Source organism: Dendronephthya gigantea, unplaced genomic scaffold (assembly GCF_004324835.1).
Source record: "Dendronephthya gigantea isolate DGI-Jeju-01 unplaced genomic scaffold, DenGig_1.0 000015F, whole genome shotgun sequence".
NCBI classification, from domain to species: Eukaryota; Metazoa; Cnidaria; class Anthozoa; order Malacalcyonacea; family Nephtheidae; genus Dendronephthya; species Dendronephthya gigantea.
The window spans coordinates 764,527-781,577 of NW_021163025.1; the positions used below are offsets into that span (position 1 = coordinate 764,527).

A 17,051-nucleotide genomic window follows, 5' to 3' on the forward strand; every position below is an offset into this window, starting at 1 on the left:
AAGACTTCGGTGCGTTTGGTTGGCAGAGAAACAGAGATCCAAGCCAAAGAACCTAAATTTCACAGGCTTGCATTGTAGAATTTGAAACAACCATCATTACCATGATTGCGAACGATAGTCAGCCAATTATTCCCGACGTAAGCTCGGTGCCACTCACTCAGCGAAAGACGTTAAAATTCGGCCGCTTTGAGGTCAGTTTGACCGTCGCAAATATATTTTTCGCATTTCTGGCAATCTCTGGACAAGTTGGTCAAAATGTGAGTTTACCATTGTGGATTGATTCGACAATGTTGCCACCATCTGTTGGTTACACAAACCATTCAACGAACCATACGAATTCCTCGTCTGGTAGTAGGGAATATCGGCCGAGAGTTGATGGCTTTTTTGTCTATAGTTTTGGATGCATTTCGTTCGTCGTGATATTTGGAACAATGCTGCTTTCCATTCGTTTGTTTCAACCGCATCGTCTCGGCGAAACGGAGCGAATGTTCCCACATTCCCAGTTGTTTTTGGTGGGTTTTTTCGACGCTCTGAACGGGGTCCTTGTCGTGTTTGCCAGCAGCGGAAGTCGAACCGCTCCATACCTACAAGCAATACTAGGAAATTTTATGATTCCGCTTACGATGATATTCCGGTATGTGATGTTTCTGTATTATTCAACCTAATTACGGAAATATACCTTTGTATTCAGATCCGTGCCTGTGAGGCAGGAATTTTGTGTACTCCCTTTCATTTTCAAATGAAATTGTCCAAGTAGGCTGTTTAAACTGCGACATCTCACTAATTTCGCCCCGGTTAAAGTACGCAGAATTTTTGTACAGTATATGGAACGTTACCAGTTTACTTGTACCATGCGATTTTATCCATATACCCTATGTTTAATTTATTTCTGGCACGGTTAAAATTGAGTTTGATGAAGTTTTGACTGCCTCATGATAGATAGAGATGGTGCGGCAGTCTTATATAATGATGAATTTTGTGCCAATTTTGACTTCATCGCCCCAAGCTTCTAATAAAGTATTCGTCTCTGCATCTGACCAGAGCTTTCCCCTGCTATTCTTTGCCGCCATTTTTCGGTAATTATTTAATCTGCGCATTATCAAAAGTAGAAAGTTGCTGATGCAACTCTATTTTCGGCACGGTGCCCACGTTTCGGGCCGAGACCACCTTTTACCAACGCGGTCTCGGAATGGATAAAATTACCGCGGGCTGCAGACCCAATACTATAGCTGTTTACAAGACAAAATTTAAACGTGCCGTGCCATTTTCTTCCGCCCGCTTGCCAAAAAGTTTGTCGTGCAAACCGGGCTTAAGATACGATCACGTGCATGCACCATCTCAAATTCACCTAAACTCATTGACTTGAAGATCTCAATCATCTTGTAGTTTTCCCCATGGTATCTACCCTTGAATAAGAGCTTGGTTGTGAGTATATTATCCTAAATCCGGTGGCTAATGATGGCGAAACGACTCCCTTTTATTGCTCACAATTTACGCAATTTCTCTATCGCACTCAATGAGCGCAAAAGTGTCTTTTCAAAAGAGGCGTGTACGAGTAAAATAGTCCTATATTTTTTTTTGTTTATATAATTATATTGACAGCTATTTACTATCCTAGCTTTCAACGCTGTTACGCACTTCTTCACCATACCAAATTACATGTAGTATTTGCTTCTCTCTCAAATCTCTAGATATTTCATTATTCGTAAAGTGCCGACACTTCGAAAATTTCTCTGCGCAATGGTCGTGTTGGCCTCGTTATTTGTCTGCCTCATTCCCAAGATATTTACTTCTATCGACCCAGAGGCAGACAAATCTGGTGGAGCGAGTGGTGTGGCGGGAATCCTCTGGCCCTTATGTTTCATGTTTGGTTTTGTAAGTAGACATTTTTGACGAGACTGGTTTTCTATAATTGACGGCAAAAAAAATGGAGGAATTTTGCCTTATAACTACAGTTATAAGTGAATCGTACAAACTCTCAGGGGTATACAAACTCTCATGCATGCATGCACGCTTATACAGTGAAGCTTTACAGCTATATATATATATATACCTTTCAAATAGTATATACTAAAGTCTGGTTGGTGTAAACAGGGCTTGAAATTCAACATTATCTGGACTAACTACAATATTTTTTTAACTATTGGCAGTCCATATAGTTTTTGACAGCTGCATTTTATTTTCTTTGTCTCAGCTCCCTGCGGCTATAATGAACGTCATTGAAGAACGAGGGTTGAAGATGGAAATAACTTCGGCAAAAAGTCGCGTAAATTTGGTGTTCTTTTTGTTCTGGACGTCCGTGTATCAACTGCTGGTGGCCTTGTGTCTGTTCTGGGTTGATTTCCTGCCTGAATATGGTTATGCTGATAACATACACCACTTCTGGGATAAGTATGTTCTTTTTCTATACAACAAAAAACGATAAACTATGCGAATTAAATTTGACATAGATAAACTGATGCATATGGCGTAAGTGATAAGGTTGCTAGTATGCTTTCCAACAGAATTTACAAATTCGAATCGAATGAGACCTGGAGAGTTCAATCTCAAAGGCGGAGGTTGAAGCACCAACTAATTTTATTTAGCGACCTTTTAAAGAGGGGGAGAGAGGGAGTTCGCTTTTAAAGCAAGAAAAATGCTTGCAATTATGCTTGACAAAAAAGCGCTTTGATTCCAGGCAGTGCCTTTGCTCAAAACGTCAGTGCTCTCATCATATCAGTCCATCCAAGTTTATCCCAATCTATCTGAGCCTATCAATCCATATCTATCCTCAGCCTAGTCCCTATAGGCTTCTATACGTTCCTTAGTACACGCGATCTCGTCTATCCTACCTGGAGTCTGGACTATACCTCTATCTTCTCGTGAACTGAACTGACTAGTATTTTCCCTTTCAGTTGGTCGTTTGGTTTCAAATGTTTCTTTGGTGGAGCTGGTTGCAATTCGAAATGTGGCGTTCGAGGAGCAATGTTTATTGTTATGTATACTATCAGTTATATCGGGGGAGGGAACTTAATGAGATTTTCAGAAGGCGCGACACTCCTTGCTATCGTTAATGTAAGTTGAATGTTGAGTTGCTTGTCGCTGTAAAGGCCGGGGCCTGTTGTTTAAAATCTGCATGGCAAGCCCTAGCTATGCTTAACCCAATCTACAAATATACTATTTCTACTAACTGCGTGTGCGGTTGGGAAACGTAGAAAAGCATGTGCTTTGAAATCCACACAATAAATGCTTTTCTAATACGATAATGCAGAGGACACCTAACCAGCCTCAAACAGTGCCTTCACACTTTCCTAGGTGGCGTGTTTTAAAATCTAGGCTCTGGGTTAAATAGAAATTGATAATATGCTTGAAATTTTAACATCATTTTTCTAGGCTGTAGTCACCCCGCTGGGTTTCCTGTTCTGGACGATATTCCGCGAATCACCGTTTGGCTTTCACCCAGCAGTTCACATCACGACATGGTTCAGTATTGGGGGCCTTGTAGCCATGGTGCCCGCAATATTCTTGTACAATACTGGGTATGTAATGCTTTTTCGAACACAGAAGCTCACGAAATTCAGGTGTCGGTCACGGGGAACATTAGGCCAGACACACGTATATTATTTGTCTCTTATAGCCTCAAGTAGCCTGTGCACAGGCTGTATTGCGCACTGTACTAAGAGCTTTTCTATCATTTTTTCTTTCTGTAAGACCGGAAGAAACTGAAAGGGTAGAAGTCAATCCTGAACGAAGTTCTTTGCTCCATCATAAAGATGCAATCAATGGTTATACTTAATTAAAGTGCCTGATTAATTTTCAGGCCATTCAGAAGTTGTCATAGTCATCCAAGTCGAAGGCTTCGATTTTATTAACGTTAACACCGTCGTAGTGTATAGTATTGTATAGTATATTATAGTATATTTTATTTTTATTGTTATGAGAGCGATACCCAAAAGGGATTTATAGAAAATAGCAAGGCACCTCTCTTAAAAAAACGACGGGTGTGAGGTCGGGAGGTACTACTAGGTAGCCTTCTCTGCAGGCAATGGACCATATAAGGGTATTTTTATAAATGAAATGGGATATAATTTTAGTTTTGGTAGTGGAATAGAGTAGACTGGTAATCTATAACGCGATACGTTATTTCACGATACTCTATTATAGCTTTGTAATCTTAGTGGATGAGCATGCAGCGTATTCTATACGCAACATTTGTTTATAACCAAAATATAAACATATTCGCAATTGCTTCAATCCTCTCATCAGTTTAGTTCTTCCGCTGTACTATCGTGGTACCTTATCTTTGTATAAACTTCAGGAACCGTTTGACTAAAAGTACTAACTTGAAAAGGATTTGCTGTAGCTCCAGCATTCTGATACGGAACATGCTGGTGTTTCTTTAGACGGTCAACATATAATGCAATAAACTGTATAAACTCACTGAACAAAAAATGCGGTCGAAGATACATCGCCATATTTTATCGCGCCAATCTCCGACATTTCGAAAATTGCATTCCTTGCGAATGTTATATTAATAGAAAATATGTTTATCGGAAACCGGAAACGTTCGGAAGAAACAACTTGTTTAGCCTGCGCGACAACAGTATAATAAAAACTTGGGGTAGTGTCGTACCGTATAATATTAGAAATAACCGCGTCTATTTTCTGATAGTTCAAATACTTTTGGGTTGTTCAGCATAACACAGCCACAAATGCAAAAATAGCTTAGTCTCTGTTATGATTGATATACTCCGACAACATGCAATGTTCGTAAATTTCCGACAGGTTTTAATCCTGGGGGGGGGGCATGCCCCCCCCCTGGCCCCCCCGGCCACGGCGCCCCTGCCTGTTTACACCAACTAGACTTTAGTATATGTTATATATCCTTTTTATGCATGATCGGTTAAGGTGTGAAAGGCTTGTAACGACGAGCGCATATATATAAGTACCCAAACTTCTTTAGCATCTTACTAACTATTTGAAAGGTATATATAGCTACGGCCACGGCGCCCCTGTCAAGTGAACTTCACGTAACTGAAATGATAAGGCTCGGTCGCCATCTTTAAAGCCGACTTGAAGGACTCTGCCATTTGCGCTATCATTGATATATGAGGTTGATATCATAGGGCTGCTTTCCCGCGCGTTTTTTATATGGTATGTGAAGGTCTAAATCCTTATTTATATATGGTATATTTGAAAAACCTAGCTGAATAAGTCGGAAAGAAATTAGTATGTATATGTAATATTTTAGTATTAAAATGCAATTGTTGACGCATGTGTTGAATATAATTAAAAATTGAAAGCATTTCAAGTCTTCCGCGCGTAAAAAACGCGTAAGTGGAAAGCAGCCCTAAAAGCTGGCTCTGGGCTACCTCCTCATCAGGAGTTTCATAATACTGCGAGCAGGCGGGAAAATTTAGGAAGGGATCGGCGCGGGTAGCATTCCCGCCCGCTCGCAGTATTATGAAAGAGGTGACTCTTGGATAATCCAAGCCGGACGCCAGAAATCCTGCCTTCTCAGAGAACTGAGGCTCTGGAATAATCGAAATCAGAAATGATTCTGATTGGTCGTTCACGCCGTTTCAATTTTGAAATACAAAAAACCGTTACAAACGCCCGCCATATTTGCCCGAAAAGTGCCGGCGGAGGAGGTAGGTTTCAAACCGGAAGCCAGGATTTAGGATTTCTAAATTTCTGAATTTCTGGTTTGCATTATATCTCCCTTATCTCCCTTTGTTTCTCGAGGAATCGCGGGCTCGGGGAACGAGATTGACATTACGTCAGTGCCATACGTATGTTACAAATCGGGCGGAAGTGATGTAATAAGTTTTTCAAGAAACATAAATAACACTTATTTATACTGAACCTTGTCGATATCAATTTTGAAGTCCGTAATATTGGCCAAATTAATATTTTTTCGATATATCTCCCGGCACAGTCACAGAGGAGACTTGAGGGACCGCTTCCGACAATACGAGTTGGCACTTGGACTTGATAGCTTTCTTTATTTCGTTTTTATCTCGCTCGAAATGGCAGATAGACAGTATGTTTATTGGTTTGTATTGTTTTGCATCGTCTGTGGAGAAAGCGTTTATCTTTCTCTTCACGACAAAGAAGGTTTTCTCAACATCTTCTTGACAATTTTTGGCATTGTCCTGGAATCTATCATTCGATGTATTTGCAATCATATACAACAAAAAATCATCTCGATCTGGAATAAAACGTTGTCTCGTCAGGATTGCTTTCGCCCCCTCAGGGATTCGCGGGAAAAAATTGTTCCGGCCATAGTGATTGATGTAATTGCAATTCTTGGGTATTGTATGTGCACTGAAACTCATCCGTTTAAGTTGCCTAATTTTATGCTAATTTTACGAGTGGTTGCACTAGGAACATTTTTTAGGCTCCTAATACTTAATACTGATGAGAAAGTTCGAAGTGATGACCCCAACGAAATCGATGAACGAACCATGCATGAGGTTTGCAACAGCTTTCATAAAACTTTATCAAATAAAGTGGATGAACTTGATGCATCAATTGGAAGTGGCAAATTCACTTTTGCCTCATTATCACCAGGTTCTGATCAAATGAGGTTGACTGCAAACAAGATAATTGTGCTTGTGTTTCCGTCTGGAATTGACAAGAAACTTAACAGTTTGGACAGGAGCATCCAGAGTGTGAAAACGGATTGTGAATGTTTCCCTATTTATTCTTGGGTAGACTCAAATAAAATTCACACCTATATTATACTGAAAGCTGAAGCACCATTTGAAATGATTAAGATGATGTGCTTGAATAAGAAGATCACCAATGAACACTTAAATTTATATAGGGAAATGAAAATATTTCATAATAAATGGATTCACCATTTTTTGAGAATAGACTTCCTGCTGTCTTCAAAGTGTATACCAGTCTTTGTGGAAAAAATGGGTCAGCGCAATGGGTGGCTTATTCGATGCATCATGAAGGGTATTAGACAGAATCAGGAATCGGAGACATCCCCAGCTCATCAAATGTTTGCTGATGAGCCTGAAAGAGAACACATTGAAACAACTGTTGGTAATCGTAGTAATCTAAGAAAACGCAAAAACCCAAAAACTGGTAATGGCAAAAGAACTGAACCAACGAAGAATGGTCTAAGCACATCGAGGAAATCACGGCAAAGGCAAACCGAACGCTGGGACTGGTGAAGAGAGCATGTAGAGATGTGCAAGACGTGAAGACAAGGAGGACGCTGTACTGCACTCTGGTTCGCCCGCAGTTGGAGTATTGCTCCAGTGTTTGGTCGCCATACACTGTTAAACATCGGACATTAATTGAAAATGTTCAACGCCGCGCCACCAAATTCATCTTGAACTACCCAGAAAGTAATGTATCTTACGCCAATAGACTCAGCGAACTTAACCTGCTACCTCTGGAATATCGAAGATCTATCAAGGACATTACTCTATTTTATAAATTCAACTCTGGTACTATGTTTATCGACTCTAAGGGCATTTTCTCTCCAGTAAACTGTGCTCGTTTAACACGTAATTCTAGTTCACATAACTTTAAAACCAAGATATCACACAAACAAGACTATTTTAGATTTTCCTTCTTTCCACGGGTGATAAATTTGTGGAACAAGCTACCGCATGATACTAAAGCCTCTTCATCATTACAGTCACTTAAAACAAAGCTTATACTTCAATCTAAAGATACTCTGCAAAGTTACGTTCCTCCATAATTACATAATACTTAGTAATAATAACTTCTGTTTTGTAATAATGTAAGCATATGTGACCGTCCGAGTTTGTTTGTAAAATTTCTGTATATGTCTGTACTAGTTGTATTTTAGTGTACCTATATTTAGATAAGGAGACAATTACAAATTGGGACTTATGTCCTGTTATTGCCTCCTGTCACTGCTGTAACTCTTAGTGACAAACCAATTAAAAAAAAAAAAAAAAAAAAAAAAGAAACGAACTCAAGCAAGCCCTGTAAAATTACCTGATCAAGAAGATGGAACATCAAGCCTACAGAGTTCTAACTCTCAAGCCACTGTTCATAACCAAAGTGGGTTAACTTTACCTAATGATGCCATTGCTAGTTCTGATGAAGAAAAGGAAGAAGTTCCAGAGGACATCGTTGAGCAACAACACATGGAGGAAGAGAGTATAAGAGAGACCTCATGTACCAAAATGGGTTTTTCAGTTCCACAAACATCTTGCCAACAGGATCCAAGTCTAGCTGTTGGTGCAACACCCAGTTCCAGTGGTTCATCTATGGAGGAAGCTGTACTAGGGCTAGACAAATGTAATCCTCATGATTCAGAAAGAAAACTACTCCTTGGTGAGAATGATTGTAGCCGTAGCTGTGTGATTAATGTTGAAAGTGATTCTTCTGCTGAACAACTCCCAGTACCAGCTGAGAAACGGGAAAATATTTTATGACCTGGAAAGTTGTAAATTGTTGCTAATATTATATATCCTTGGGGCCCTGAGTTTGCCTAGTCTGCACCCTTAATAGTTAGGCCACTGTGCGAAGCATTGAACAATTGAACAATTAAACAATTGAAGTAGTAAAACTGTTGAAAACAGTTGCACCATTTCTTTTAGCAGTTAGACTTGCACCATTCTCATAGACTTTCTTCATTTTGTATGACTTCAGCAAAGGGAAACTTTAAGTAATTCTATTATTTTTAGGCGGAAACGCATTTGTTTTACCCCAACTGTAAATTAAGATTTAAATTTTTCACTCTTCATACTATTAGTTAGAATGTAGTAAAACTTGGACAGATAAATAAATCCAGGTGCATGATAATGGTCATAAGGCACCTTATGACCTTATGATCTCAGATCAGCTGGATAGAACATTAGTAACACTCTGCTGTACATTAAAATTCAATATACATTTCTACTGTCATTTCACACTCTTTACGCCCATAAAATTGTCCAGAAAGTTTCCAAACACTTTAGGGTCTCCAGGGATTAATCTTTTGAGGCAGGAAAGGTCTTTCTTTTCAAGAACATCTTTTAAGTCATCACAAATACAATAAACTAAATGTTCGTCTTTTGCCAGTTGTCTGGCGAGTTCAAATTGATGGTTGTCCATTAATTTTTCGTTTACGACAACAATCAGCGGTTTGCACAACTCCAATGACTCTGTTATGCAACCAGCTCCTTGTGAATCAAAAATGTAGAAAAACATTTATCAATAGAGATTTATATTTAGAACTTGGGGATTATTCATTTTTATTGACTGATCTTGGATATAAATACTACCGGTTATGGCAATTCTAGAAATAAACATTTTCAGGAAATATTCATACCTGCGTGGCTAATAATTAACGATGCTCTACTCATATCATCTTTCAGCGAATCCTTGTTACCTTGTAACGGTAAAACTCCAACGCAAAGCTCTTTTTCTTGAAGCATTCCGGCTCATATTTCCCTCTTCCTATTTGAACCACAAGTTTGGTGAATCCTAAACGTTCGAGCACATTGAGAACTGGCTTGCTCGTTAAAGTTTCCACGAGACGATCAAAACTTGTGCTCCCTACCGTCGCAAAAACTATTTTTTCGTCCGCCATATTGAATCTCAGGAATACCGAAGACCGAAGTCTGAGAGGAGGCCACTGAGCTATATAATTGCATGATCACGCATCATCATTTATCCGTCCTTCTTGACTTTTTACCCTAGTAAAGATGTTCTCGCGCGTACCGCGAACTGACCAACACAAACACACAGTGTAGTCTATGCTGGTCCATCCCCTTAACCCCTTTAAGCACTCAGGGACCATAACAATCATTATCGTGCAAACCCACACTGAGCTATATAATAATTCCTGGAGGGCTTGCTCGCCACCAAATTAAAGTGAAAACAACCTCGTACCCAGGGAATTCAAAACGCCTTGATGGTTGATACCACTGAGCTATATAAGTGGTATCAGGGTTACCAGTGGTATCAGATATCAGGCATTCTTCTACTGTTTGACTCAGTTAAAATAGTCTCATACTCTCAAAGAATAGCAGTTTATATAAACACCTCTTTTGGATATGTCTAAATTAATAAACATCTATTCAGCTTGATGGCATAGATACAGATGGATACAAGGTTTAATAATAATAAAATGATATTAAACAATGCCCAGGCAAGTGCAAGGATCTGGCAAATAAATTTAAAATATATAATTTAGGACAAGAAATCCAAAGGATTGCAAAAACAACTCTACTTATAAATTCCATATGTGAAACAATTTATGCGGATAAAACTATAAGCGTGAATCTCAATTCATTTTCTATGAGAGCTGTCAAAAATGCCATCGATGAAACTTCAGAAGTATAAAATATAAATCGGCTATATGAGTCGATATTCATCCCTTCTGGAGACTAATTGCATCAACACACTGCAAAAAGAGTCCATTGTTTTTAAAGGTCGAAAAAATAGTAGAAAATAGTCGGATTCGTTTGAAAAAAAAACAAAAACAAAAAATGTTTTTCGAAGGCAGCCGGAGGGCGAAGGAGTGCGCCTGAAGCACTGTATCGCGGTTGTCAGTGGTCATTACCATAGCCCAGTGGGACCATATCTGGCGTCAGCACGAAAAAATCCGCCATGTTGCTTGCTTCACTTTTTTGACAGGAGCCGGTCCTCCAGGAATTATTATATAGCTCAGTGCATACTCCTTTAGAAAAGGAATTTAGAATAGCTTCATTCGGTAGTTTGGAAATAAATCAAAATCTAAAACAATTTTTAAAGATTGCTTTCTGTTGAGTTTGCTCTATCCATTTTTATTCTCTTCTAGTTGGTCTTCAAATGTCTTGAGAATAATGAAAAATGAAAATCATGTAAAATCAGTGGCGTAGCCAGCCTGACGATTTAATCAGGGGCGTAGCCAATGGGAGGGGAGGGTAAGGGAGGGCGGTCGCCCCCCAGTGGTCTTTAAAACCGTTCTCATGAAATGTTTAAATCCAGCGGAATATGAGGAGGGGGGATCAGGTTAGGTAAGCAACGAGTAATCAGTAAATCTAAAGAGATTTTCACGTGTATTGTTCGTTGATCTAATGTAATAATGACAGAATTTTGTGATTTGTAATCTTACGATTACTTTTAAAAGCTCGTATCAGAATGCGGGAAATGGCGTTTCCAAGCCTTAGAAACTTACGGACCCCCCCCCCAGATTGTTTGCGGCTTCCCCACTCACTGGTCGCCCCCCCCCCAAATTTTCTACCCTGGCTACGCCACTGGATTTAGTCATGCTATGCAAATTTTATGCTATTATGCTTATTCATTTCTTTAGAAATTCATTGTTTTCACAGTCGATGAACACCAAAATATTAGCATAGCATGACTAAATTGTCGGGCTGGCTACGCCACTGTGTAAAATGAGAGTTTTGTGAAGGAATTTTTTAGACAGAAAATGATATGGAGAATGGACATATCTGTCGGGGAATTTTACAATTCGGAACTAGTTTCAGTTCTCCGTGAGCAGTGAGCACGGTTTTCAATATGGCGCAGTCATTGGAAATTCCATTGCTAGAAGGCACTGAGACTGAGCTATACACTGAGTTAAAGGCCGACGCACACTAGAGCTATGTGCTTAGCAAAAATTCATTCGTGGCCATTGGCGTAAGCCAGTTGCTCTCGTGTGCGGGCGACTTTTCCGGCGACTTTGGTCATTCGTGCCACATACGGCAAATATCTAGCATGTTTGATAATTTCTGCCTCGCGTGCCGAAATCTCTCCGTGTGCGGCAAACTGAAAGCTATCTGCTTATGGATTGTCTTAACAGCGCATGCGTAATATACGAAAGTGAACATCCAAGATGGCGTACAGATTGCAAAATAAAATTATGGATGTTTGTTATGTAATGTTTTTGGTTTTGGGCAGTTTTGGGCAAAAAGGTGAAGCAAGAAAGATGGCGGATTTTTCGTGCTGACGCCAGATATGGTCCCAATCACCAATCAGTGGTGAGTGTGGCGGCTATCTTTAAAAGGGGGAACGGGGAATCGGGGAATGGGGGAATCGGGGAATGGGGGAATCGGGGAATGGGGGAATCAGGGAATCGGGGAATCGGGGAATGGGGGGAATCGGGGAATTGGGGAATCGGGAAATCGCCCTAAAAAATGTGATATTTCATTATTATTACTAAATACTTTTTTGCAAACAATAGCCTTTCAGCTTATTAATTCGGCTGCTTTTAAATGAGTTGTTTTCTAACGAAATAATACTATGACTAATACCCACGCTTTTCTTTTTGTGAGCTTGCTCCTTCCGTCTCCACACAGAGCAGAGGGTTATTCGTGAGGTTATTTGTGAAGTTATTCAAATTTGTTCTAAATATTTGGAAGACCTTCAGTTCTACCATGCATTAATTAAGAATAAGCCATGGAACGGGAAAGCAAACAAGTCGTATTAAAGGCTATGTAGCCTAGGCTTGGAACCACTCTATTGATGGTGTTGCAAAAGGCCACATGGTACAATCTAACTGTGCAAAGAACTATCTTGCAGTGTATAAACGCCATCAACGTCTACTCAAATCAAAGTTCGCTGGTTCAGTTCTAGTTTACAAGCAGATTGAGCTTTATTCAAACGGCTTTTTATCCCCTCTGAGAGCCGCTTTTCAGGCTATTCCTATCCTTTATCGCGTGTTTTATCTCAATGAATCGCATTTTCCCTTTATGTCAGTCCCCCTTGTCAGTTTCCCCCATTCCCCGATTCTCCCATTCCCCGATTCCCCGACTCCCCCATTCCCAGTTTCCCCCATTGGTGTGATGCCACATCTTCGGCAATCGACGGATATGGCGAACGCGTTCGTTCTGCTACTTCGGTAAATTTCGTTGTTTTCGGAGGAGCGAACCGAAGTTTACCGAACTGTCCGAACTACGTTGATAATTTTAAAGCGAAGGTGTTTGAATGTCAGTACTTTAAAGTTTGTGTATTTTTGTGACATTTGCTATTTTAATCGCTCGTTTTTCTACTGCGGTCGAGGAATTTCGATCACAATCGGATTATTAGAGCGCACATATTCACTTGGAAATTTGTTGTACGGTACATTGCATACCTAAACATGTTGGGACACTTGTGATTTGTCGATACTCAAAACAACTACCATCAAGCAAATGTGCTCGACTAACCGCATTGTTATACGAACACTGGACTGGCCTTTTATACATGGAACTGTTATACGAACACTGGACTGGCCTTTTATATATGGAACTGTTATACGAACACTGGACTGGCCTTTTATATATGGAACTGTTATACGAACACTGGACTGGCCTTTTATATATGGAACTGTTATACGAACACTGGACTGGCCTTTTATATATGGAACTGTTATACGAACACTGGACTGGCCTTTTATATATGGAACTGTTATACGAACACTGGACTGGCCTTTTATATATGGAACATAATGTCGACTGGCATAATGATGATCTTCAAACTCAAACTAGGTAAAAAATGTAATACGTTTTGTAAATAAAATGTAATAATTTTTGTAAACGTAAATAAGACGTGTTGTATTGTCATAAAAAGTGGCTCAATAATTTAAACTAGTTTCCTAGTTGAATGTTCATAATTTTAATGTTTGATGTTTCAATATCATCAAACATTTTGGCAAACATTAATAATGATTCAATCACTGTGTGTAACAAATACTCTCTCTCTGATCTCAATTTTTTATATACAATAGTCATCATCCAAAATAAATCTTATTCAGAATTGCACCATTTTTGTTGAGGATCATTATGAAAAAGTGAAACATTATTTTCAAGTTGTTAGATCGCTCCTCTCAAAAATTTTTTTCACCTACTGTAAAGAAAAATATGCAAATTACTAGTATCCCTCTAGCCGTAATATGACCAATTGGTAACACTTAAAACAAAAGGAAATCAAGTTCATGAAAAACAATAACAATCAACATGCAATCAATAAAGGAATTGAGCAACTTATCAAATCTTGGATACTCTCAAGTTTTTTATCCTTTTTTTGTATATTTATTCACTAAAAAACACTCATCTTAGACCCCAATCAATCTAACATATTTTAATGCAATAAATATATACTGTATTACTAATACACAATTATATATCAATACCCTCAACAAAAACAATTTTAAAAAACAATTTGAAAATCATATTACCTCTTGTATCATACATAATTCATTGTTCACTCATAACTTATCTATCTAGGAATCAGCTTATCTTAACAAAACAATTATTTTACAAATCTTTTAAACTAGCACCTGTAAATGTATCTATTGCAGCCTTTATATAGTTCCATTGGCCAAAAGAACCACCTAGTTTTAAGCATTTTTATCTGATATCTTACACAAATTTACCAGTTCAACAATTGTTTTATTTCTTGAATCTATGAAATAATACTGTCATCTCCAGCTATAATGGTGATAAACGTATTTATACAAAAACTTTGGGAAACAAGCCTTATAATCGTACTGGAACAACAACCAATATGCTAGCTGATAATCAAGGGACATCAAAAAGAAATAATTTGAAAACGTCTAAAACCTTTCTCTCTTTCCAAACTAAACTTTATGTTATCTGACGATTTGTGCCATTCTTGAACCTTACTCTCTTTTTTGTTTTCTCCACAAAAAAGTTGTTAAAAACTATGCATTTCCTATCTTTTGTAAATTTGCTTTTATATATGTTATTATTCTGTCGCTAAAAATGTATTTAAATTAATACAATAAAAATATATTACATATATTGCGCAATAAAATCGATTTCGTTATATCTGAATTCAACTAGCTATCATTTTTGCCATTGCGCATGGCATTAGAAAGTAAAATTATAAACATTAGTTTATATTTACTCGCCACTATAGCAGTCTGTAGTTTGAATCAAACTTGAAATTTTTTGCCAAACCATAGCTTTATCGCAGCCAATGTTTTGCAAACGTTTTATAGGCTACCCACATGTACGCATTGCGTACCTATTTTCTATGAGACCTGTCAAAAATGCCATCGATGAAACTTCAGAAGTAAATATAAATCGGCTTACAAGTATGAGTCGATATTCATCCCTTCTGGCGACTAATTGCATCAACAAATTAAAAAAAGAGTCTATTGTTTTTGACGGTCGAAAAAATAGTCGGATTCGTTTGAAAAAAAACAAAAAATAAAAAATATTTTTCGAAGGCAGCCGGAGGGCGAAGAGTGCGCCTGAAGCACTGTATCGCGGCTGTCAGTGGTCATTCCCATTGCCCATTGGGACCATATCTGGCGTCAGCACGAAAAAATCCGCCATGTTGCTTGCTTCACTTTTTTGACAAGACAGAAGCAAGTCCTCCAGGAATTATAATGTAGCTCAGTGCTCGGAGGTTATAAAGTTGGATTGATTTCTGCTTCTCTCTTAACCGGAGACGATAAAAAGGGAAAGAAAAGGAAGAAAAATGAAGGTAGGTTTATTATTCGACAGTAGCCAAGCCTCGCAGCCTACGTTTATTCCCAGCGACAAAAAGGTTAAAATTTTTAACCTTTTTGTCGATGGGAATAAACGTAGGCTTATGTTTGATAATTTCTCCTCCGCAGGCATCTCTTATGTATTTATATTAGGCATTCATATTTACCAAATAGCGGCTATCGCCATTTTGACATTTTTCCAGTTTTAAATACGTGGACATAATTATAATTAATAATTCATCAATGACTGTTGACAATGATGTTCTAAATGATTTTAATATTTAGAAGGGAACCCAAATGAGACAACCCAGCTTATTAAAAGAAATGATTCCAACACTGCAATAGATAAAAAAATTATTCTAATTAACCCCATGGTGTGTTTAGTTGGAAAATCCCACCTAGAAAATAATGATGAGAGACCCCTGTGCAAAGCAAGAATACCCAAGTTGGTTGTAAAGTAAGACAGATGAATAAAAAAAGATTGCTTAACAATAAAAACAAGTCACTGCAAACAAACACTTTATATTCTTCTCTATATTTATTTAAATCTAATAATTATATTTAAAATACAGCAACTCTACTTGTTGAAAGATGAATTATTTAGATGATTGAAAGTTGCATTATTTAGATGATATTTTGTAGTTCAGTAGCAACCCTGTAGTTATACTTATAGACAGATTGTGAAGGACAAATATTATTTACATAATCATTGTTTTCTTTGTTTCAAACAAAGAAATCAAAGGGTCAACTAAAACAATGTTTGGCTTCTTTATTCAGTAATCTGGCTACGCTGCAGATGAAGTGGAGAATAGTCCTCAGGCAACTGTATTTCTTCCAGCAGATTTTGCCGCATTAAGAATATTTCATGTCCCACTGCATTGCTATTTCCTAAAGTTGATTGCTCTATATTAGCAGAATGTTGCAATTGGGAAGCAATTGTACTAGTTCTGTTCTCTAAAGTTTCATTTTGATCTGTGGCTGTGGTTTGAAGAGGCAAATGGTTACTGCTACTTTGATCACCTATAGATTGTGTTTGATGCTGTCGAATACTCTCCATGATTTGATCAACAAGCCATCCACAGGGCATTCTTCCGTCCACAAAATCTACAAAAACTGGTATTAGCTTTATTGACATGGGGCTATTTTTCAGAAAACAGGTTTTCATTGCATTAAAAAATATTTTCATTTGTTTGTTGAGATCAGATGTGTGGACATGGGAGATCAAGTCACTATGGCACATATGCTGTATCATTTTCAGAGGCTCTTCAGCCTGCAGTACAGCATATGAGTAACGTTCATTTGAATACAGCCACGAATAAATAGGAAAACCTTCCGGTTCTATTATAGATTCTTCAATCATAGGGTCATACTGGTGCAGATTTTTGTCCATTTCATGAGGAGACACTAGAAAAATTAACTTTTCTGGTACTGGATCTCCACTGGCGGTCAATAAATTACATCTGCTAAATCTCTGCTGTATATCTTGCAAAGTTTTAAAGTATTTCCAACAAATCATATACATGGTTACACTGAGAGTCATGCCATTAAATTTCACTTCCTGACTGTCTTTGGTAAATATTAACCGCTTTAAAAGTGTACCGAGCGCAATTACTCCTAAAATTAGCATAACATTCTGATGTGTAAAAGGTTGAGTTTCCATCACCGCACA

The 17,051-nt window shown here is 38.2% G+C and overlaps 3 protein-coding genes across 3 annotated transcripts; 2 read left to right on the plus strand and 1 right to left on the minus strand.

Annotated features, from left to right (window-relative positions):
* Window positions 1-79: 79 nt before the first annotated feature.
* LOC114519903 lies at window positions 80-4,396 on the plus strand. Its single transcript, XM_028540077.1, has 6 exons — window positions 80-634; window positions 1,692-1,875; window positions 2,195-2,391; window positions 2,895-3,054; window positions 3,373-3,518; window positions 3,691-4,396. Exons 1-6 carry the CDS (start codon window positions 102-104, stop codon window positions 3,773-3,775), a joined length of 1,305 nt encoding a protein of 434 aa, XP_028395878.1. The 5' UTR covers window positions 80-101; the 3' UTR covers window positions 3,776-4,396.
* A 1,869-nt stretch (window positions 4,397-6,265) lies between these two features.
* Window positions 6,266-8,580, plus strand: LOC114520041. Its single transcript, XM_028540240.1, has 2 exons — window positions 6,266-7,103; window positions 7,932-8,580. The coding sequence occupies exons 1-2, from the start codon at window positions 6,300-6,302 to the stop codon at window positions 8,406-8,408; spliced, it is 1,281 nt and encodes a 426-aa protein (XP_028396041.1). The 5' UTR covers window positions 6,266-6,299; the 3' UTR covers window positions 8,409-8,580.
* Window positions 8,581-8,671: 91 nt separating this feature from the next.
* Window positions 8,672-9,743, minus strand: LOC114520042 (UDP-N-acetylglucosamine transferase subunit ALG13 homolog). Its single transcript, XM_028540241.1, is given in 3 exon segments — window positions 8,672-9,137; window positions 9,287-9,341; window positions 9,344-9,743. Coding segments are annotated over 3 exon segments (519 nt in total). The 5' UTR covers window positions 9,548-9,743; the 3' UTR covers window positions 8,672-8,877.
* Window positions 9,744-17,051: the final 7,308 nt, after the last annotated feature.

Excerpts from the sequence above, each read along its gene's own strand:
- LOC114519903 (XM_028540077.1), top strand. The coding sequence starts at position 102 with ATGATTGCGAACGATAGTCAGCCAATTATTCCCGACGTAAGCTCGGTG. Across the intron at positions 635-1,691 it reads CCGCTTACGATGATATTCCG|ATATTTCATTATTCGTAAAG; the intron begins GTATGTGATGTT and ends TCAAATCTCTAG. Across the intron at positions 3,519-3,690 it reads ATATTCTTGTACAATACTGG|ACCGGAAGAAACTGAAAGGG; the intron begins GTATGTAATGCT and ends TCTTTCTGTAAG.
- LOC114520041 (XM_028540240.1), top strand. The coding sequence starts at position 6,300 with ATGTGCACTGAAACTCATCCGTTTAAGTTGCCTAATTTTATGCTAATT. Across the intron at positions 7,104-7,931 it reads GCAAAAGAACTGAACCAACG|AAGAAACGAACTCAAGCAAG; the intron begins AAGAATGGTCTA and ends AAAAAAAAAAAA.